General features: G+C 34.7%; 4 protein-coding genes and 1 long non-coding RNA gene across 5 annotated transcripts; 2 read left to right on the top strand and 3 right to left on the bottom strand.

The window, feature by feature from the left end:
* Positions 1-1,019: 1,019 nt before the first annotated feature.
* Positions 1,020-3,412, bottom strand: LOC124454159. The gene is made up of 3 exons (XM_047004967.1): positions 3,408-3,412; positions 1,633-1,847; positions 1,020-1,535 (listed from the first exon to the last, which is right to left on the bottom strand). The coding sequence occupies exons 1-3, from the start codon at positions 3,410-3,412 to the stop codon at positions 1,117-1,119; spliced, it is 639 nt and encodes a 212-aa protein (XP_046860923.1). The 3' UTR covers positions 1,020-1,116.
* On the bottom strand, positions 3,262-11,098 carry LOC124454158 (opsin Rh6-like). Its single transcript, XM_047004966.1, has 3 exons — positions 9,640-11,098; positions 7,105-7,124; positions 3,262-4,483 (listed from the first exon to the last, which is right to left on the bottom strand). Exons 1-3 carry the CDS (start codon positions 10,602-10,604, stop codon positions 3,474-3,476), a joined length of 1,995 nt encoding a protein of 664 aa, XP_046860922.1. The 5' UTR covers positions 10,605-11,098; the 3' UTR covers positions 3,262-3,473.
* Positions 11,099-11,484: 386 nt separating this feature from the next.
* On the top strand, positions 11,485-16,117 carry LOC124455091. The gene is made up of 2 exons (XR_006951703.1): positions 11,485-12,618; positions 15,981-16,117. It is a non-coding gene; the product is annotated as an uncharacterized LOC124455091 (long non-coding RNA).
* Positions 16,118-16,150: 33 nt separating this feature from the next.
* LOC124454156 (protein FAM124A-like) lies at positions 16,151-17,364 on the top strand (the record flags this gene model as incomplete). Its single annotated transcript, XM_047004965.1, has 1 exon — positions 16,151-17,364. A coding segment is annotated over one exon (744 nt), but the record flags the coding sequence as incomplete, so codon positions are not given.
* Positions 17,365-18,007: 643 nt separating this feature from the next.
* On the bottom strand, positions 18,008-22,042 carry LOC124455090 (uncharacterized skeletal organic matrix protein 5-like). Its single transcript, XM_047005834.1, has 6 exons — positions 21,919-22,042; positions 20,591-20,703; positions 19,613-19,783; positions 19,482-19,515; positions 18,927-19,065; positions 18,008-18,853 (listed from the first exon to the last, which is right to left on the bottom strand). Exons 2-6 carry the CDS (start codon positions 20,649-20,651, stop codon positions 18,332-18,334), a joined length of 927 nt encoding a protein of 308 aa, XP_046861790.1. The 5' UTR covers positions 20,652-20,703; positions 21,919-22,042; the 3' UTR covers positions 18,008-18,331.
* Positions 22,043-22,212: the final 170 nt, after the last annotated feature.

The raw sequence follows: 22,212 nt of genomic DNA, 5'->3' as shown, positions 1-22,212 counted from the left end.
GGCGCTCGCAGTGTTGCATCAGTCACGAAAATAGAGAGCTTAAGCAACTACGTTTTACTGGACGGCAACGGCAAGAGGAAGTTGTTTTTATTTCCGTTCTGCGTTGTATGTATTTTGTTTACGCCGTCGGGCCTTTGCGCCGACCTGAAAATACTTGCTTGAAGGTTGCCTCTAAAACCTCTCTAAAATGAATATGGCTGACAATTCAAAGAAAATGGAGTGGACAGATGAGCACGATTTATTGTTGATGAGAGAAATGATGGTTAGTGATCTGTTTTAATACAAAAAGGGAAGCCCCAATCGGGGATTAGTATGGGATTCTATTGTCGAAAACTTAAATAAAACGGAAGCGCAAGTCTTTACTTTAAAAGACAAGAGAAGTGTTCGAGACCCGTGGAGTCTTTTAAAAGCTAAGTTCAAGCAGAAGATGCGCAAAGAAGAAAGGGCAAGTGGCATTGATGTCGACGAACTGTCGGTGAAAGAAAGTTTGATTAAAGAGTTGTGCCAAAAAGAGGACAGCTTCCTTGAGGTAGCATCAGTTCAAAGGCAAAAGGAAAATGCAAATGCTATTGATATAAGGATGACAGCCTTGGAACGAATAGGCGGAACAAGCAAGAGAAAATCTGATGGGCAAAACTCTGATGTTTAAGAGAGTACGCCGCGGAAGTTGTGAGTTAGTCGAATATTTGAGAGAAAGATCAAGCAAGGAAATTGAAATCCGTCGTGCAGAACTAGAAGTAAAGCGAAATGAGCAAGAAATACAAAATCAATTGAGTACCCCAGCAGCTACACAACAAACAGAAGTCTTAAAAATGATGCAACAACAAAATCTAAAAATGATGGAGAGCCAAGCTTTACTTCTTCAGCAACAACAGCAATTGTCAACAGCATTTCTTGACATTATTCAGAGGTTCACAACCAAGTAAGATTGTGTTGTCACTTACAAGGAAAGAATTCTTAACTGTTGTGTTTTAGCAATCTGTGTAACTATGAACTTTTAATGTTTTGCTATTTGAATTATAATACTTTTCTCACTTACATTTGTCAGTACTTACATAACAAGTTACATACTTGCTAATTGTTTGTGTGTTTAATAATGAGTCATTTTGGCATTCATTAATTAGTTATAAAGTAATTCTCCAAGGTTGGAGGATCTAACTGAAAAAACTTGGATGTTATATTTCCATACATGCAAGTGAGTGAATTTCTTAACAATGCACAGACAATATATGCTTTCCCAACACTACTTAGACCTATTTTGAGGTTTTTTTTGAAGACCATGAACTGGAATGAGTTGATCACATCTCCAAATAACCATTCCACAGACACTCTAACTGAACTCATTTGCTTGTTGAATTCTTTCATTCTGTCTGTGATTACCCCATGCCGAAAAGGAGCTTGTAGATGAATCCTCTTTGGATAAGAGGGATTCCCATATATGCATAATGGTCTCCCATCCACAGGAAAAGCATTTTGTTCCAGGTCTTGATGGAAGTTTGAGTCAGCCAGCATACCAGCATCATGTTTTTTTCCTTCTGTAATATAGAAAGTATTTGCCTGAGTTATAGACTGTTTTTGCTTGTACAATATAGTGTGTACAATAATATTTTCATTTAAATAATATAAGCATACCAACTGGACCAAAAATATGTGCAATCAAACCATTTGGCAATGCCACACCCTGGAACTTCAAAGAGTGAACTCTTTTATGGCCATTGTAAACAATTCGCTGATGTTTTTTTGGCCGTGAAATTGGTCTGACCGTTCCATCAATAAAGCCAAAGCAATTTTCATAAGGTGCTCCTTTTTCATGGATGGCATTGGCATAAACCTGTAGATTTTCTGGGCTTAAAAGATCATGGTTCCATTCTGTAATTTTTCCCTTATGATAATTATAAAGTCAATGATGGTATTTGCAATCATACACAACTCAGGAACTGGTCGCCCAAATCTGCCAATCATGTCTGAAAATCGACAAGGGTAAGCAAGACGATTTAAAAGAATGCATAGCCCTCCAGTCCTGAACATGTTGTCCTTTGTGGACACTTGACTATTTCAGGGATTCTAAGATTTTGTTGGAGGAAAATCAAATCGTGTTTGTTGGCTCGGAATTCTACTTTACATTCATCCTCACTTAGATTATCTAAAAAATAGCTCATAATTTTTGAATGGAAGCTCTGGGTTCCTTGATTTATATGCCTTGTACAATATGATCAATTCATATTCGGTAATGTAACCTTCTTCAAAAAGCACGAGACAAAAGTTTCGTATTGTATTAAACGAAGACATGAAAATAAGTTCACTTTCTACCGCCGCTTTCTATTACGAACTTTGCTTAACTGTTTTAAATATACGCGGGAACGTCATGCTCGTCCCAGTCTTTCGCGATGTCTCACGACGCCGTTGTCGAATAAAACGTTGTTGCTTAAGCTCTCTAATTGCTGGATCCGCCCCTGTTGCAGATGATAACGCTCTTTGAGCAACCCTCGGGTTGCTAGCTAAATCATTTATTTGGTTAGCTAAACCCACGCTTAGCTAAATCATTTATTTGGTTTACATTTCGAAGCTAGATGTAAGAGGCTGAGCTTTTACAAAAATATATTATTCAAGAGGGTTGCTCAAAGATTTACGATAACGCTCTCAAAATAAGTTACTTGGCTATAATACGTCAATTATCGCTCTAAAAACCTGAACTTTTTTCCCGTTTTTAATTTCCAGAATGTCTATATGTTACCACTTAAAACAATAAGTTATGGAATAGCACTAGGTTAAACAGTTTTGTATGTCTACGCAGTGCGATATACATTTGAATGGAATGCTTGATTATTCGACAAAATATAGACCATGAATATTCACTAAATATTTCAATTGTTTTGCAGACAAGCTCTCAATTATCAAACCACTCAAAGAAAATTCTGCATGCGTCAAAACAAAACGCAAATTGCTTCCTGCATTCTGACAGATGCGGGATATTTTAAAATAAAGTCCCCACTACCAAAAATCATACGCTCAAGTTACACACGTCAAACTTCCCTTTGTGTGTTTGCAGCTATTTTCATGATGAAATACATAGAATCAAGTATTTTTTACAACTATCTTTTAATTCTAAATATTATGAGAAGAAAACGCTATTCTAAAACAGTTCACAATCAATTAATGATGAAGTAATCTTAATGAAGTAAATGTTATGGGGGGGGGGAAGAAATTCAGAGATGGGTTTGATTGCGAATGCAAAGAAAAAATACAACTAGCAAGCTCAAAAGCATTTGGGCAATCTGAAATAATATACACCAAATTTGTGGAAAATTAGTTAAATAGATTTATATTATATCGGGCTATATTATGACATTAGTACTTACTACAAAGAATATCAAAATTGCACAGTGTCTATAAGTTAATCATCTTACTCCATTGTTAGTCTCATAGATCATCGCAGCTTCCAAGAATTCGTTTAAAAGAACTTTATAATCATGTTACAAGAATTGTCCTGTTGATAAAGAGCTCGGGTCAATCCGGTATTTGACTCGCGGTTTTTTGCATATTGCTATTTGAAGTGCTTGTTTGAACTTTTCCCTGATTTTTCTGTTTGTTGCATTATAAACAATGACATTTAAAAAGCTGTTTAAATATCCAAGAACAAGCGAGCCAAAATCAACGTAACGTGGTACATGCGCATTGAAGAAAACCTGGGCTATCATGATAAGCGCAAATGGCGACCAACAAACTCCAAAAACGAAAATCAAAGTTAAAATTGTTCTTGTCAACCTTTTCTTTCTCCTTTTAAAGCATGCTTTTGGATCTGTATTTCTTGTGTTTTCACTTTCGCTTGGCGACGAAGTGATTCCCAAAGCAAACTTCTTGTCGTATAGATTTATTCTTACATAACAGTAAGTCATTATAGACAACGGACCACATAGACAAGCTGCAATCATAAAGATCGTGTACGATTTACTTGCTTTCCATTCAGCAAAACAATAACTCTGTCCTGGATCATAGTCGAATTTCGCCCAACCAAAAAACGGAGGAATTGACAATACGATTGTTATGGCCCAAGTGATGCCAACGTATAGTAAACATTTTCTTTTCGTGTAAGTTTTTTTGTAGGATTGCCATTGCATTATTGCATGATAGCGATTGATATTGATCATAGACAATGCCATGCATGAAGCAACAAATGTGAGTAAAGTAATGAATCCAGATATCTGACAAACTGTTTTACCAAGAATCCATTTATCAGCCAAGACTGTGGTCATAGTTATTGGAAGATTTACTACGGCAACTAACAAATCTGCAGCAGCAAGATTAAGTATAAATACATTTCCTCTTGTACGAAGATTACGATTGGTTCCAACAACATAAAATAGTGTTACATTGCCAAATAGAGCAGCAAGAAAAACTAACGTCAAGGCTACAAATTCAAAAATTATGTTTGTCGATATCATCTTGGTTGGAGGATAAGTCCAAAAACAATAAACACCAAAAGCTTTACAATGATAAATGGAAATGGTTTCACTAAAATGTACTTCTTTCGAACGACGTTCAATTTGATTGCTCAATAGCGAGGTTCAGATGAAAGTGAATGTATTTAACCACAAAACGACTTGAGAGAAATGATGCTTTTTTTTAGATTTGTTTTGACTAATTTAGGTAATGGAGTTTTTACTTATTCAATCAAAGTAAAACATAATAGTTGTTGATATCGGCATAAAGTGTGGGAACCGATATCAGTTAATTAGCGTAGGAGAAGGAAACGGTGCGAATGACCATGAATGGAGTTATAAAGAAGTGAAATTTCCATTAAGTTGGCGATGGATAGACACGAGTATTGTTGACACTCGCTCAAACATTAGTTATTGGCAGTGTTTGCTGACTTCATAGCATGTAAACCATCGAGTAAGAGACTAAGAGCAAAACTAAAAGAGTAAAAAGAGATACTAATCGATCCCTTGTGTTCTCATGTTACATGATTCAAGATTTACAATATCCACATGTAATTCGCTGATGCCGATTTTAAAGTGGATATCACATTGACAAAAATTGACATATATTTCATTTGTTAATGACACTCATGGTCCATGATGGTACCCGTGTTACAGATTCTCGTTCAGGTGATTACCAGATAATTGTCAGTTTAGAATCACGTAGTACCCAAGTCCAGATGGTCATCTCCGTCATCTAATTGTATAAAATTATATGTTGATATGTTTATATGAAAATGGCGTCAAGTATTGTTTTTGCGTCTGATCTGATCCAGTGATCAATTTTACTTCGTAAAACAATCGCTAAAGAATTTACGTTGACAATGAAAAAGTCTGCCAATGTTTTGACTTTAGACATCAACTCGAATGACAAAGACTTTGGCGTGGGTCCCGATTTTTCAGAAATTGATTAAACTATAAGTTCGCCTGTGCAACAACGTGCCATTCTTAAGTGTCGGGGTCGGCTTATACACAGAGAAATATCGGTTTCTTTTTTTAACAAGGAAGTGAGAAACGTCTTTACAATGCAGCCGTCGAAGAAAATTGTATAAAGAATGGACACTCATGCATTGTTTTTGCTGCTGATTTGTCTTCTGTTAATTGTGTATTGCCATATGATAATTGTTTCTAATTTTGTAGGGAATAAAAATTAATTTGATTTCAAAAGGTACGCAGTATCGTTTGATCAATATAGTTAATCGCTTTTGAGTGATTTTAGAGAATTATCCTACATACGGAAGTTTAAAATATCGTATGGTGTTAGTATCATCAGTTGAGATAGTTTCCTGCCTGCTATTGTCTGGCGACTGAAATGGATTGTTTGATAATTGTTTCGCTCAAAATGCGTGACCAGACTTCAGGAAAACAGAAAACAATACCATGTGATAAATAGTGGGCATTAGGTGTACTTTGAACGACTGTTTATTTAACATTTCAAGTACAGAAAATACACTGAAACTGGTTTACAGTCTGATTTCACATTGCTCAACTGCTCATTACAGAAGATCGAGATATTACCACGATCATATTCAGTATTTCCAAGTACATCGTCACTAGACATATTTTCAATATTGCCCTTGCCACATGTTGCAGTTGAATTCAATCATGTTTATCGCTATTGAAAAAAAAAATGGCTGCTTGTGAAGCAGTTTCGTAATTAAGTGGTCGGAACAATTTAAATAATTTAAAATGTCCAATTTAGGTATTAAATATTGATCATTTGTGTCATATTATTGATCTGAGCATTTTTTTGTGTTTTCAAAAGTTTGCAGTATTTAGATTAACACATACTGACATACCTGATTTTCTTTTCAGGTGATTGTACAGTGTACCCCTGGATTAGTGTTAATTTACATAAGTAGCCTATGTATTTCCTTTATCAGTAGGTAACTTTTTTTGAGATTTTATGAAGTTTTAACGGAATAGCTTAAGGGAAATTTAATATATTGAAAATAGTTATGTAGAAAAACGATTTGGCTGTGGAATGATTTTTGATTCGCCCTATAGAATGAAACAAATGCCTGTAGATTCCTCCAAGACAAAGGACTCTAAATTTCAGTGATCATAGTCATGTTGTTAAGTATGTTAATAATTGTTAGCAGTGGTGTAGGTATAAGGGCATATTATTTGGAGGAGGCATTAGTGGGAGTTAGGAGCATGTTCTCTCAAGAATTATTTTCAAAGTGATTTTTAGACCAATCATCTCAAAACGCAACATTACACAAGAACACCACAATCGCAACATTAAAACAAGACTTCGCATGTGACTCACCGGACGTTGTACCTTGGCAAAATAACTATTTACAAAGCGTTGTTTGTCAGTGTCAAGAATTAACAACTATACTGAACTCTAGCTTCGTCGAACGCACTTGATCAAGACAAGAAATGTATAGACAATAAACTCAATGAAACAGCTCACGCAACGACAACAACTTACAAGCAGCGACAACTTGCATCAAAAGTAACTACGTCTGAGACAGTCTCGCGTATCGTACGTAGGAAACGTCAATTTGTGTGTCGTATTTAAACTGAGTGTTATGCGTTATATCACGAGTGAGAGCAACCAGATGAGCAAAAAGAAACAGCTATTTACAAATTAAAATGCTCCGACTGCCATGTCACTTACATCCGTAAGGCTGGAAGAAACTTTAACATATATACGATTCATATAATACTTATACACATATACTTATACTCATATATATACTCTAATATATACGACTCATTGCATGAAGAAGCAAGAGCAAACTAACCACATGTAGTAGCTATTGGGTTGGGTTTTCTTCATTTCTTCAGTTTTATTCGAAAAAATAACATTGACTAGGTTACATACACAACCGAATACAGACAATTTACTACTTATACATTGTAGAATGTTGGAATGCCAACTTGGAACAAAATGAATTAAACCAAGCACAACAATTACTGGCACTTTACATGAACAGCTTATTTTTGACCTCAAATAAACGAATAAATGTATCCACTTTGAACTAATTCCCGAATTTTTTTAACAACAATATCTAGACACTCGCACACCACCCAAAAAATTCCTTTACAATAAACGTTGTGACGTATGAACCAAACAAGTACAGCAATTCTTACTTGGAGTCTTTGTTTCACTCTAATAATGACTAACGCTAAGGATATCGAAACTTCAGTAAACATTATAACCTTCCTTCTCAAGGCTGCATCAACCGAGACGAACAACGTTTGTAAACATGATGACTGACAATGGATCACTGTACTTTTGCGTTCAAACCATTTTCTTTGATACTTAAAAGCCGCTTTTTCTCTGATTCATAAAAATCTTAAATCAAAACTTAATTGTAATCATACAAGAAATTATTGAATAGCAAACGGCTTGTGAAACATTTTTGCTTGTCCTAGTAGCATAAAATAAATTTGAATGTTTGATTGTTCGACCCAGCTTGCTTGCACAGTCTTTCACAGTATGTTATCGAAGCAAGAATAATTATTGCCTAAATGAGTTTATTTACCTTTGTGAATATAAAAACTATAACCTAAGTAGTTCTGCAAAGAACGTTTAACACACAATTATAAGATATACGGATACTATAAATTTCCGTAGACTGTCAACGTGTAAAGTGTGATGGAGATTTAACCTATATTTATTAATTTAAACCATTTCTACCTTTTTTGTGATGATCTCATCCTGTGTTTATGAGGACGGACATCAAAAAAATAGCGCCAATTTATTAACAAGCTCTTTCTGTGGACAGAAAAAACCGGATGATCAAGCTGAATGATGATTACTGCATTGTATAAGTTGTATTTAACGAAAAAACCGAGCGGCACATTAATAAAATGCGTTTGTCTGATATAGCTAGGTTTGTTATAAAACAAACACATTTTATTTTGTAATTTTTCTTAAACTTCCCCTATATAGTTGGTTCTTTGTGAAAAGGCAAAGTGTTGTTACGATTCTAATGAATGATACTTAAAGTGTCTATATCACACTCAAGGAATTAATATATTTAAATAGCTAGAGTTGGCCATCTTAAGAGCAAATTTAATATATTTCATAAGACGAAAATTTGATCTTCCTTGAGTTTTTGGACCTCAAAGTTGGTTACAAAGTTACTATCTTGGGATGTGATGCTTAATTCTAATGCATAGTCTCTGCGATGTCCTGTCTACTATGGTCTACATATAGCAGGTGTCACATTTACATTTAAATTCATAATTGTAGTGATGTCTGTAACTGCACGTTTGAAGTCGTTTTACGCAATTTGACCTAATCACAAAGCCTTTCTGTAGTCAAAGTTCCTGCTGTTGCCAAAAACGGCGAAATAAATTCTCTAGTAATCGCCCAGGATAACCAATAGACAGACTGAGAGTTTTTTTAGGCCAGTCATCATCATTATCTACAAATATGTCGGATCATTTCCAATTCTAACATTTGCTTTTAAAATTAAACGAGTCGAATGAGAATTGTATGAAGTCCAGTAAACATGACTTTGGGATAAATACTTTTTTATAATAATAACTCTTTATCCTACCTGTGAATAAATCAACGAGCATGTAAATTTTAAAAGCGGGTGTGACGCGTTTAAAGACATTAAACATACATGAGACAGCTGAGTTTTTAAAAATATGTAGAAGGTATTGTCAGCAAAACGTTAATAACGTTTAGGTGGTCTTAACATTTGGGTATGATTAATTGAAGAGCTTTTTTCATTGTCGTATATAAATAACCACCCGAGAGGCGATCGCATTGCATCGCAATTGATTTGTTTGTAGTTATATTGTGTCTCACAAGCCAAACTCAACTCGTTAATAATCAAGTACAATTTTCAACATCATTTATATTTTTATGTAGTAGCACTGTTTTCATGATCGTGGTCATCGTACACAGAATAACTCTCAAAATTGGCATACGTTGACACATGATTATGAACTGCATACCGTGTAATTTTCTTTACTTTATATATAGTTACGTTTGTGTGTTAACTTCTCTGTGTGAAAGTGATATCAAAACAACGTGCAGAGTGTTTCCTGCATTCCAGCTACCACAAATTTTAGATGTAAGTACTTATAAATAAAAGCTCTCTCCAAATACGTAGAGTTAAATGTGCAGTTCAGATCGTCTTAATGGTATGAAATTTTCAACATTAATAACAAGATAATTAATATAAACTACGCCGATTGTCCTGTTGATAAAGAGCTCGGATCAATCCGGTATTTGACTCGCGGTGTTTTGCATAGTGCTGTATGAAATGCTTGTTTGAACTTTTCCCTGATTTTTCTGTTTGTTGCATTATAAACAATGACATTTAAAAAACTGTTTAAATATCCAAGAACAAGCGAGCCAAAATCAACGTAACGTGGTACATGCGCATTGAAGAAAACCTGGGCTATCATGATAAGCGCAAATGGCGACCAACAAACTCCAAAAACGAAAATCAAAGTTAAAATTGTTCTTGTCAACCTTTTCTTTCTCCTCTTAAAGCATGCTTTTGGATCTGTATTTCTTGTATTTTCACTTCCGTTTGGCGACGAAGTGATTCCCAAAGCAAACTTCTTGTCGTACAGATTTATTCTTACATAACAGTAAGTCATTATAGATAACGGACCACATAGACAAGCTGCAATCATAAAGATCGTGTACGATTTACTTGCTTTCCATTCAGCAAAACAATAACTCTGTCCTGGATCATAGTCGAATCTCGCCCAACCAAAAAATGGCGGAATTGACAATACGATTGTTATGGCCCAAGTGATGCCAACGTATAGTAAACATTTTCTTTTCGTGTAAGTTTTTTTGTAGGATTGCCATTGCATTATTGCATGATAGCGATTGATATTGATCATAGACAATGCCATGCATGAAGCAACAAATGTGAGTAAAGTAATGAATCCAGATATCTGACAAACTGTTTTACCAAGAATCCATTTATCAGCCAAGACTGTGGTGATAGTTATTGGAAGATTTACTACAGCAACTAACAAATCTGCAGCAGCAAGATTAAGTATAAATACGTTTCCTCTTGTACGAAGATTACGATTGGTTCCAACAACATAAAATAGTGTTACATTGCCAAATAGAGCAGCAAGAAAAACTAACGTCAAGGCTACAAATTCCAAAATTATGTTGGTCGATATCATCTTGGTTAGAGGATGAATCCAGATACACCAATAAATACGCCTAAAGCTTTGCTATGATAAACGGAAATTGCTTGATGATATTGCTCCGATCACAGCAATATACTTCTTGAATGACTTTTAATTTGATTGTTGTACAAGTGAAGCTATAGCGTATACAATCACAAACTGACTTGCAGCGAATGCCTCCTTTTTCAGATACGTTTGCAGTTCAATGTAGAGCACAATTATACTCAATACTTTGAGGAATTATAGAAGAAATTTAAACCTCACCATGCATGGCTACCAATGCGTATTTGACAACAGACAACAGTATTAAAATTACAATAAAATTTAACTGTTAGGCAATTGTCATATTCATCATGAGAAATATTAATAGCTATTAACCTGAAGAGTCCATATGTTGTGCGATTCAAAATGTCGGAAATGATGCTCCACAATGTCGGCAAATTTCTCCTCAATGGCGAACAAGCAATAAATGAGCTATTATGGCCAACCCAGGTGGTTATAAGTTGAATAGGAGGCAATTAAATACGTGGCTCTAATAATAGTCGCATGTATAATGTAAAATGTTTCTGTTTTCATCATTCCAATAAAATATTCAGAAACAATAAGCAATAATTAATTGGAGATGTAGCGTTTTTCAGCTTGCTGATAAATGCGAATGTTTCTTTTCACGTATAGATTTGGTGCAAAGTCACGGTCAATGGATCTTTAAGCATACTTGAATGATCTTGCAACTTTAAAATTTCAAACACTTGATTTTTATGAAAATATTGTTTAGTATATTGATGACGTATAAATAAGATATTGGTACAAAGTTATATTGTAGGATTTGGCATGTCGTCTTTAAAAATATCAATGATGCCGGTTCAGACATAATCTGAAGCTCGATCTTTCCTTCTCTCTATGACGTTTGTAGTAGAACAAAACAAACTCCAAGCTGCCTGAACAAAGAAGCTCTTGATCTTTCCTTCTCTCTATGACGTTTGTAGTAGAACAAGACAAACTCCAAGCTGCCTGAACAAAGAAGCTCTCGATCTTTCCTTCTCTCTATGACGTTTGTAGTAGAACAAGACAAACTCCAAACTGCCTGAACAAAGAAGCTCTTTTTGAACTACCATTCTATATTTGCCTGATGACGATACCAAGGTCAAATAGAGAACGTTCGAAAAGAGCCTGTTGCAATTTCTTATTGTTTATTTACCGATTAAGGAATTATGTAAGTTAAATTTGTTAGAATACGGTAATATTGAATTTTTCATACTCAAAATAGTCGTTTAATTAAATTTCACATCATTGCTTGTGGCGCATTTTTGTTAGTTCCTCCATGGCAGATTTATTGCTTTCGTTAATAAAGAATATTAAGATTCTATATACTTCCTCAAGGAAAGTAGAAAATTCAAGGAAAGCTTGCCGACGATACATAATAACACAAATAAAATATTCAACTTAATGGATGAAGACAAAGTTATGTAAATTTAACACGAAGAAATACTTTGAAGAAACATGAAACATGAAATTGAACTTGTTGCACGTGTTGTATGGACATGTCGATCATATTTAGAATGTTCATTCGTAGGCTGTATTTTTAGAATAACATTCAATTTAAATTTAAATGTAAATGAATGAAATGTTTTTAGCCAATTAAATTATGGCATTCGCGATTGTGTACACCTAAATTTTATTTCATAAATAGTAGGTGTGCGAGATAAAATTTGTCATCAGTCGCAAGTTACAATCTAAGCGAAACTTGGTTTATACTAATCTTATGTGAGCAGCCTAGCTGCCTATTCTAATAATATAATTGTAAACATACAAAAACCAAGGATATATAATATTTAAAATGCAGAGGCTCTGGAAGACCCCAAGGTGTTGAATCATAAATATTGAGAGAAATACGACACCAAATTAATAAAAATATTTCAAAATGGCAAATTCAAAACTGAGAGAACTTGGTTATTTGATGGGATCTACGTTTACCTTTACTTCTTATGTATATTCCAAGGATTAAGAGGTAATGACAAATTTTTTATTGTCCGCGTATTGTTTTGGCTTTAAATGCAAATGTCATGCAAATTTACACTGTGTTTATAATCCTTATGTAAGCCCTACAGACCTTACTCGAATTATATCAATGTATTTCACCTTGTTGAAACCATTTTAATCGCTCATCAATTTTTATAAAATCTGAGAATGCTTGTAAAATGGTTCCCACAAGTAATGGGGTTATAAATCATTCTGAATTCGGCTTATCGTTGTTTTGGCTACATGTGTACCGCTGCTAAAGAAACATGTGCTATATTGATATCGACTTCAAACAAAGGTATTTCAATGCTACAAATTTGACTTTGTAAATTTCCTTTGAGCAGATGTATCAAAACACAAAGAAAGAGAAACGACATTTTATCAACGCTTAATGATAATAAAGGCAATAATATATGGGCGATAATATAGGTATATAGCAGTGCCAGCATATATATCCAATATGATTCTTTATACGTATAGCTAGCGTACAAAACGATTATAAAACCTGTGACGTACATTATGAATGACTTGTCATGATCAAGGTCATAGGCGTACGAAGCGGGGGTGCTGGTGCTGCTGCACCTAATTTTGAGCTAAAGAGTAACGTCGGGCAGTTTTTACCCAAAAGTCGGGCAATATTTGGTCTTCTGCGGCAAAACAATAGACAAATTAATCACTTTAATTAACAAAGCCAATTTTAACAAGCTAATAGCAAGAAATTACAGTGCAATTCTTTTTGACCCTTTCCTTTGCTATTTATTTTAATAATGCTGTCGGATGAAAGAAATTATGCGTAGATTAAATAAGTAAAAGAAATATTCTTTATATAAACCATATTTGAGGAGCCATCATTTTTTTATTTTATGGGAGGGGGGGAGAGGGTGGTACGGCATTAAGATTTTCCTGGCAATAATTGACATCCGTACTTACGTCTTTCTGGTTTTTACGTTTCAATTAAGTTAAATATTACTGGAATAAGTTGACAGTTTAACGTCGTATGATAACAGAAAACTATAAAGACGAATATTCAAAGCAGGTACATTGAAAAAAGTGCTGGTTAAATTTTAATTCAATTCCTAAACCCTTCTTCACTGCACTGAATAATGTTTGAGGCTGAGGTGACGATGAAAATTCAGTAGTGTAAGATGCCTCTAACATGCATCTTGCATGGAAATGCTAAAACATTGAAATTGAAAGCATGAAAAAATTACAAACTGTATGACATACTTACATTTTCCACGTGTTATCCTTGGTCATTCTTTGATAATCAGCTGTGACAAATTCGTTATATGATATTTGCATTATGTGACCAAATCATCGAGTAAGTCCTGGCTCCCGGGCTTTCCTTATCCTACGTTACTGCTTATTTCTTGCTTCTTTTTTAACCATCCATCCAAACTTCAAGGCATTATTTGCAATAATCACATGGCTGCCATCTTTTGTTATCACAGGGACGCTTACTGACGTATTTCTCTCAATTATAAGGACGAGAGATATTTAGGAAAGTCCTTTCAAACCACAATACTTCGAGGGCAAGTTTAACAAGTCGAAAGTCCTCTTGCTCGACTGTTATTACATCGTTAATTCTTCAGATTCAGACACGAGTAAATCTTTCCCCTATTGTTCAAAATCGCCAAGCATTCGTTACTACAAGTGCCTCACACTTTATGTCTTTGAGTGGTAACAGAGATCGTCTTTCCCACGCCTCAGAAACTTTCTTATCCCTTACTTGGGAAAACCAGTGATGAACCATGAATAACTTCAACAATAATCAAGATAGAGTATGTAATTGCAAAGCAAATTCTTACACAGGTTCTCTGAACCAATTCAAAAACCGAATTCACAATTACGTAAATACCGAGACACAGTATAGGGAATATACAGTAGGGCCACTTCGCTGTGCTACTGGCTGCTGTATATTTAATTAGTTTACTGGCTGTCGTTTGCCATATCTTTAATCCTATTGGTCACACAATGCAATTTACTGGCTGCTAATATGGTAATCACATGTGTAATAAGATATGCGTGACACGAAAAAAATCAATGGAGTGGACCCACTGTATGTTCTCTATACTGTGATCAAGATGGATTTCTTTATTCCGTCATTGTCAAACAGAAGAGTCTAATGCATTGATTATTCCCTCCGCGAGCATGTTATTGCAATTCGCTTAAGCCTCGAGCGGTTTAGTAAAATTTCGTTCTTACATGCATTCAATTTGCCGCTTTTTTACAAAATTTCTCACGAATCAGAAATGAGCAGAAATTGGTAACCTTTAACTTTATTATAGATGGACAAAGTATTTTATGTACAAATAGCTTAATAAGGTACGATATCAGTCAGTAAAAGTTAAAGTACTCCAGCAGTATATACGCAAATATGAAGTATGAAAACAGTTTAGCGATATTTTTCACCTTAACAATATGCGTTAGCCAAGCAATCCAGGCATATAGGTAGGGCATTTTTTGTTTTTGTCGGGCAAAAAAGTGTCAACAAACCCCAATTTTTTTCGTACGCCCATGAATTCAAAGTTGACGACTATGAAGGTTAGTAACTTTTATGATTCACAAGACCAACAAAACATAAATAATAACAACACAACTTGCATTATTAAACCCGTTGAAAAGCACTTTTGTACCCAAAGTTCCGATCAATTCTTGACTTGCAATTCAGCCATGTTGGTGGTCTGATACAAAAGAGTATTTTGTCAGAGTTATTGTTGGCACCAGCCGGCGTGGGCGAGCAACATTGTTTGGTAAATCTCAAGAGAATGGTTGCAAGTCAAGGATTGACTGAGTTGTTCTACAATGTAAATGCTGAAGTTAAATGCCAGGAGCTGCGAAACATTTCTAGTTATAAGCCATAGACTCGTAGTTTACCATTGTTTTTTATTTCTTGCACGAACAACATTTTTACCACGAGAAATGAATTCTTTTGATTTCCAGCACAATAGAATTGTCGTTGTCAAGAATTAAAAAATTAAGACAGTCAAATCACTCAAATGCTCTTCTACAAGAATACCCGTTTACGTTTGCAGGAGGAATTTTATTACTGCACTTACATAGGGATGATGATTTAATCAAAGAAATGCAACACAGTACATTATTTTCAAAACTAGTCATATGAATATTGATAATACATTCTGAAATATAGCAAGTTGACGTCATTACTGGATAAAATATTTAAAGATCTAGCTATTGTCCGTGAACCTTGTACTGACTGTGCTGTCAGTGGCGAATGCAGCGATTTTTTCAGTCATGCTATGCAAATAATTTTGTTTTCAAGACTAATTTATTGTAGCTGATTTTTCTCGTTCAACAAAGAAAACCATGAGGTATTTTCATTTGTTTTAGGGTGGTTATTTTATGCAGAAATGAAAAATGCTATAGCACTTGATAGAACTACGTGATCACAAAAAAAAACACGCAATGGCAAGCATGGAAAACTGTGAGGATTACGGCGTGCACTTGTGTAAGATGGACATATTTCTTGAGAAAATGAGTATTTCACAGTCACGTAAAAATATCGAGGAAGTTTTAAAAATATCGACTCGTGCTGGAAATTCATCCAAATTAGGGATATTTGTACATTCGTGGAAACTGAACAGAATTCTATACAACGTGAAGAAGACAACTATCATCAAACTAGTGTTCAAGCTCTTTGCGTCGTACTGTTTTTTCACGAAGATAAATATAGCGAATCACTTGAAGCATTTCGAGCAACTCCAAACACCTGGCAGTTACGTTATGTTAATAAGTTACACAGTAATGTCTGTAACAACGAGCTGATTGGTTGTCTGGAGTACTATGAACTACTGCCGCAAATTCCTCTTTTTGCTCTTGCTCGTGTCCACTACGGAAGAAAAATTTTACGATTCAATATATTCGTGGAAGATTTTGATGGTATGAAAACGTTCTACGAAAAATTAACTGCACGAGAAAGCACATTGGTTCGAAGTGGATTTTGTGTTTTTAAAATACGATCTTATACGAGCATCGAAATTCAACTGACACTGACAAGGGAAATCGAAACGAGTCTGTATCATATGAGTTCTACTGCTCTACGATTAAAGTTTCATAAAATTGATGTTTCTCAGATGAATTTTCTCTCTCATGTGGATCAGGTCAAGCCATTGATTTGGAAAACAACAGATCCTGAAGGTAACTTGGTATTGCTCGAGCAAGTGCTTGATAAAAAGCAACGCAAACTAGAAATCGAAAATCATGAAAAATCTTGCTTGAGCGATAATGAATTGGTTTTTGTCTGATGCAAATATAGGTGCAAGTATAACTGGCAATGTGAAAAAATTGGTATAAAGCAATATAGAACACAATATTTGTATTATTGGTGACAAGAAGTCTGTTCCATCGAGTTCGATGTAAAGGAAAAGTAAAACAAATTTAAGAGCTACTTGACATTTGTACAGTAATATTAATAAAGGAACTACTTGAACACATGAGTATCGTTACATGTTTGTAGAAGTCGATCATCTGTTAGCAAGTGAAGACCAATAGGCCTTGTCTACCGCTAAAGATGTCAAAGTGCCAATTACATTAACACCAACAGTCTTTCGCTTGACTACGTTAAACTGGACAATCTACATTTACAAACATGTAATGTTAATATTGCAACCATGAATAATATGTTTCATTGGAATGTAATACTGTATCATGTTTCAAAGTTATCAGACCATCACAACACAAGTCTATTGACAGTCATTAAATGCTCCACAGTTTAGATCTGCTGTACAATTTCTGCGCTCACTCGTTTCAAAACGAATTGATTTATAAAGAAATGGGTTGTCGCTACGGTTCAAAAATCTGCACAACAGAGCTAAATCTTGCTAGCTGGCATTGCTACAGTTTGTTATACTTTTGTTATTATTGTTAAAACTATTATTGTCGTAGTTATTTTCACGTGGTAAAGTAGTAACTGTTGTTGTTGTTGTTGTTGGTGTTGTGGTGATTGTTGTTGTTGTATTGCATGTTGCTAATGTTGATCGTTTATTGGTTTCGATGAAGACATAAGTTCTGTTTTATATTCTACTCATAGTCCTTCATTTGTCTGCCCTGATATTAGATTGCATTACAACATTTTCCCTTGTATCTGCAGTGTTCGAACAATTAAAAATAATGAGCAGACAATACAGAAGTTGTTAACTAACTTCTTGAGAGCAGTCATAAGTACTTAATGTTCAGCACAAAAAGCTGATGTCATTTTACAGTATTTATTCTTACTGTATTCGCTTGCTTAGTGTAAGAAAGTTTACTTTTTGTAGTCTTGAATCTTGATTATTAGCGAACTTATGAACAAACTGTTTATCATGATTTCTAATCTATATTGCCCTAATAGCAAGTGCACAAATAAATGAACAACAAAATGAACTGCAAGAACAGTTTACAGTTTGGTCAAAACGAGCATTGTTTTGTTACACTTGCAAACAATATTTAATGACTCATTTTGACCAATTTTCTGATAATATATTGAATTTGACATATCAATGTGAAATGCAGTTACATGAATATTTGTCCATGCACTGTTTCCTAAACAGAGGGGGGATTAGGACTAGGAGGTGCGAGAAAAATCTCTTCTAAGCCACAAAAATTAGGCAATGAAAAACTATATGAGCGACAAAATGTACAAACACTGAAACAAGCACTAAATGGCAGAATTTTGTACAGGATGAAATCGCTCTTATATATCATCAATTGCGTACAAAAATATACCCCATCGCTTTGGTATCTCTTGCTCCGTTTTTAGGATTAAAGTATGCCATATTTCCACAGCTATTGAGCTCATCTTTCTTACGAGTATAAGAGCTACCAAAACCAATAAAAGAGTCTGCTGTATCACAATAATTTTCCTGATTTGCTATAATACCAATCCTCACTCGTGCAAGATCTTTCTCTCCTTCTACATTAAATCCTCCTTTGTTGCAGTTTAGCTGTAAAGATGGATGTGCAACTAGTGATTCCCAGGTACTTCGAGAAGCCGTAAATGAACGGTACTTGTTGTAAGCAATGACGTCATACAAAGATTTTGCACGATAGTCGAGCTCAATAAACCGTAAGTCATTCTTAACTTTCATTCCGAGGCACAATTTTGAAAATGAAGCACTTGAGTACGTTGGCAGTTTCGTTTCTTTGTTATCAAACCCAGTTTCTCCATTGTTAATAGAATAAGAAACTTTATTGCTCCAATAGGGCGATGAATAGTCAAACGTTGACTTAAAAAACATTGATTTATAAGGACTTGTATTTTATACTTTTTTCTCGCAGTATTATTAATTTTTTCCTTACCTTTTTTCCGTCTATTTTCATGACAAGAGTCCAGCCATTACCAGAACATCCGGGTAATGGTTCCATTTGACAATAAACCTTCGTGTCTTGATCGCCAGTTTTGATAAAATACGCTCCGTTTATCATTTTTGAAGAGTTGCTGGAAGGAAAAAAACTGTATATGGATTATAAGAAGAGATGGGTGTAAAATTTGCAGTTTGATCAACGAACAAGTGATGGTAGTCTGCTTATTTTTTCTAACTTTTCTAACTTAAAGCAATGACCAGTTGTTAGAATGCTTATATCAAGATCGAAATAAACGATCAGTTAACAAAATTTCATATTATTTTCTTACTTTGCCGACAACACAATGCCTAATTATAAAACAAAGTCAATTATAGACAAATGAAGAAAAAGTAAGAAGGTTTCAACTCTCAACAGCTGTGATATTACAAACAATTCATAAAGCCATGATCTTTAAAACGTATTTCAACACATTGTTGCAATTTATCATCAACGCAGTAACAACGAAATTAGCCACATCAGTATGAAAAAATAATAAAGAATAATCTTTACCTTCGGCTTAGCACTTCATCGCATGAAGTTGAGTCTGAAAAAATTAGCATTTGATCAACTCGATATTTGTATTAGAACTTGCTGTACATTTTAACAGAAATGTGAATCTTTACATAATGCAGAAAACCTACCAACAGTGGTGCGACAATTTCCCCATTTCTTGTCTTTGTCAAAGTTATACTTCGTTGCACACCATTGTCTGTTATGATCCACATTTGTACATGAGCTATACAGCGTGTTCTTGTATTTGAAAGGAAACACACAATTGTCATCATGCATTGTCATCATTTTGCACGAAAACCCTGAAGAAAAGAGAAAATCATATCCTGCGAGTTATTATGTGGTATAGAATTTTTTGCATATAATGTACGCTGACTGGCTAAGGCCGTGTTAGTGAAAGTCCTCCATCCAACTATGGGTCATGCGTGTTAATTTTCTTTCTTTGCAATTTCCAAATGTGGTGCTCTAACTGTACAGCTTTATGAAAATTGCTCACGTTTTTAAATGCCAAGCAGTTTCTCCGTTTGTCCTTTCTGAAAACGATCGTACTTAAACAAGAAATCAGTCGCCCATATCTGACCACATGAATATTTAATATTACTACCCCCCGACCCTACAACTTGTGTGGGTTCTAGTTTCGCCCGCGTGTAAAACCTGAAAATTAGCAACCTTTAGATTGCTCATCAAATTGAAAAAATCTTGTTGAATTTAAGCAAAACCTTTATTTAGACAACAACAAGACGCTTTTTCAGGCGTTCACTCATGGTATTGGTACTAGGGTGTGATCTTTGATCTAAAGTTGCAACCACACTTCCTTGAACGGCATGGAGATATTGCAAAGTCAGAATTACTTGTTGAAATCATCTTTAACAAGAAGAAAAAGGCAATTGTAATGTAAAAATTTTTCTCATAGAACTCACAGTTTGCAATCTTTTTTATAGAGCGATAATTCGATCGCTACTCGTGGAGCCAATAACGTAGGATTTTCAAAGTTAGTGTTCAGATCACGCGTGTTTTTTAAAATTACGACATTTCATGAAATTCAACCAATCTTTAAATTAACGCCATGAAATGGAAAAACAGACAAAACCATGAAACACTATACACACCTTGAATTGTATTCACTTGGACGAGCATTAGAGTGGCTAGAATGAAAATAATGTTTTCCATCTCCGACGTTATTGTGTTGTAGTTTTGCTATCAAAGTTTACGATTCAATATTCTGCATGGAAAGAAAAAGAACATGTAAACATAACATGGCTAAACATATAATAAAATGAAAATATAATATGAAAGCATATATATCATATATTTACTCGTGTAAAACACACTGACTCTAATTTTTAAGCAGTTCAAAACAAACAAAAAATGATATAGAATCATCTCAGAAAGCAAATTACAAATGGACACATTTACACATTTTCAACTAATAAATGATAAATTTACAGTTCTGCCTCTCTCCCCTATTTCAACGAATTTCCGCGCAATTTCTCCCCTAGGACCTCACAGAGTTGCCACTGTTTTTACAGTACCATAAAATGGCAGAGACTCGCCAAAGGGCTCCTGCATGAATGTCAAGCACCATTGCTTAAGTGACATCGAAGTTGATGAAGAAATGGCCAGTGCATGAATGACAAGCACCATTGCTTAAGTGATATCGAAGTTGATGAAGAAATGGCCAGTGCATGAATGTCAAGCACCATTGCTTAAGTGACATCGAAGTTAATGACGAAATGGCCAGTGCATGAATGACAAGCACCATTGCTTAAGTAATATCGAAGTTGATGAAGAAATGGCCAGTGCATGAATGACAAGCACCATTGCTTAAGTGACATCGAAGTTGATGAAGAAATGGCCAGTGTATGAATGACAACGTCCAATGGATTCTTATAGATAGTCATATTAATGATTATCTGGAAGATAACTGTCAATTACGACTGCTATACAAACGACTGACCACTGTATTTAAAGAATGTTAATTGAGTATTGCATATGGAGCTGTACGCATGATTTGTCATTCAGACCTCCTTTGACATGTATTAATGTGTATAACAGCCACTATTAATCCACAAAAAAACTTGAAAAGAAGAAAAACGCGATTATTACTCGTAATGTAAACGTTCGATGGTCCAATATGAAATTTCTCGTGACTCAATATTGGATGCAAGAAAGTGTTGCTCATTGCAATGACTGGCAAAGATGATGTCATATGTTTAGCCATTTATTACATATATAAATTCAAAATTTTAAAGACCAAGTTAAGTAGACTTCAAAAAATCAAGTTATTTTACATTCAAATTTCACAACTACCATAGAAAGAGAGCTAATGTTAACCGCATTGTGCGTAATAGTGTAGATAAAGTCATGTTGATTACAGAAGGCTTTTACTTTTTCAAAACATCACGTATATTATATAAAATTCGTCTTATGAACTCACCTAGACAAAACATTTATACTCCAACACAATTTGCCTTAATGATCAATTTCAGCGAGAACATTCTCAACACGTATAAACGTTGATGCGTGTTCATATACTGCATTCATATACAGCCTCTTGACTCAAGCACTGATGCATAAATAATCTCTTTATCCTTGTGAAAGGGTGGATTCATATCTAACTTCAAGTAAAAATGTTTAAAAGGATATTGATTGGGGAAATTTTAAAATGTATTTTGTCTATAAGATGAGACTTCCTCCATTTCGAGAGATTTCGTGTTATGCTCTTCACATA

Source organism: Xenia sp. Carnegie-2017, unplaced genomic scaffold (assembly GCF_021976095.1).
Source record: "Xenia sp. Carnegie-2017 unplaced genomic scaffold, XeniaSp_v1 HiC_scaffold_3, whole genome shotgun sequence".
NCBI classification, from domain to species: Eukaryota; Metazoa; Cnidaria; class Anthozoa; order Malacalcyonacea; family Xeniidae; genus Xenia; species Xenia sp. Carnegie-2017.
This window is presented reverse-complemented; position numbering and strand designations above follow the sequence as displayed.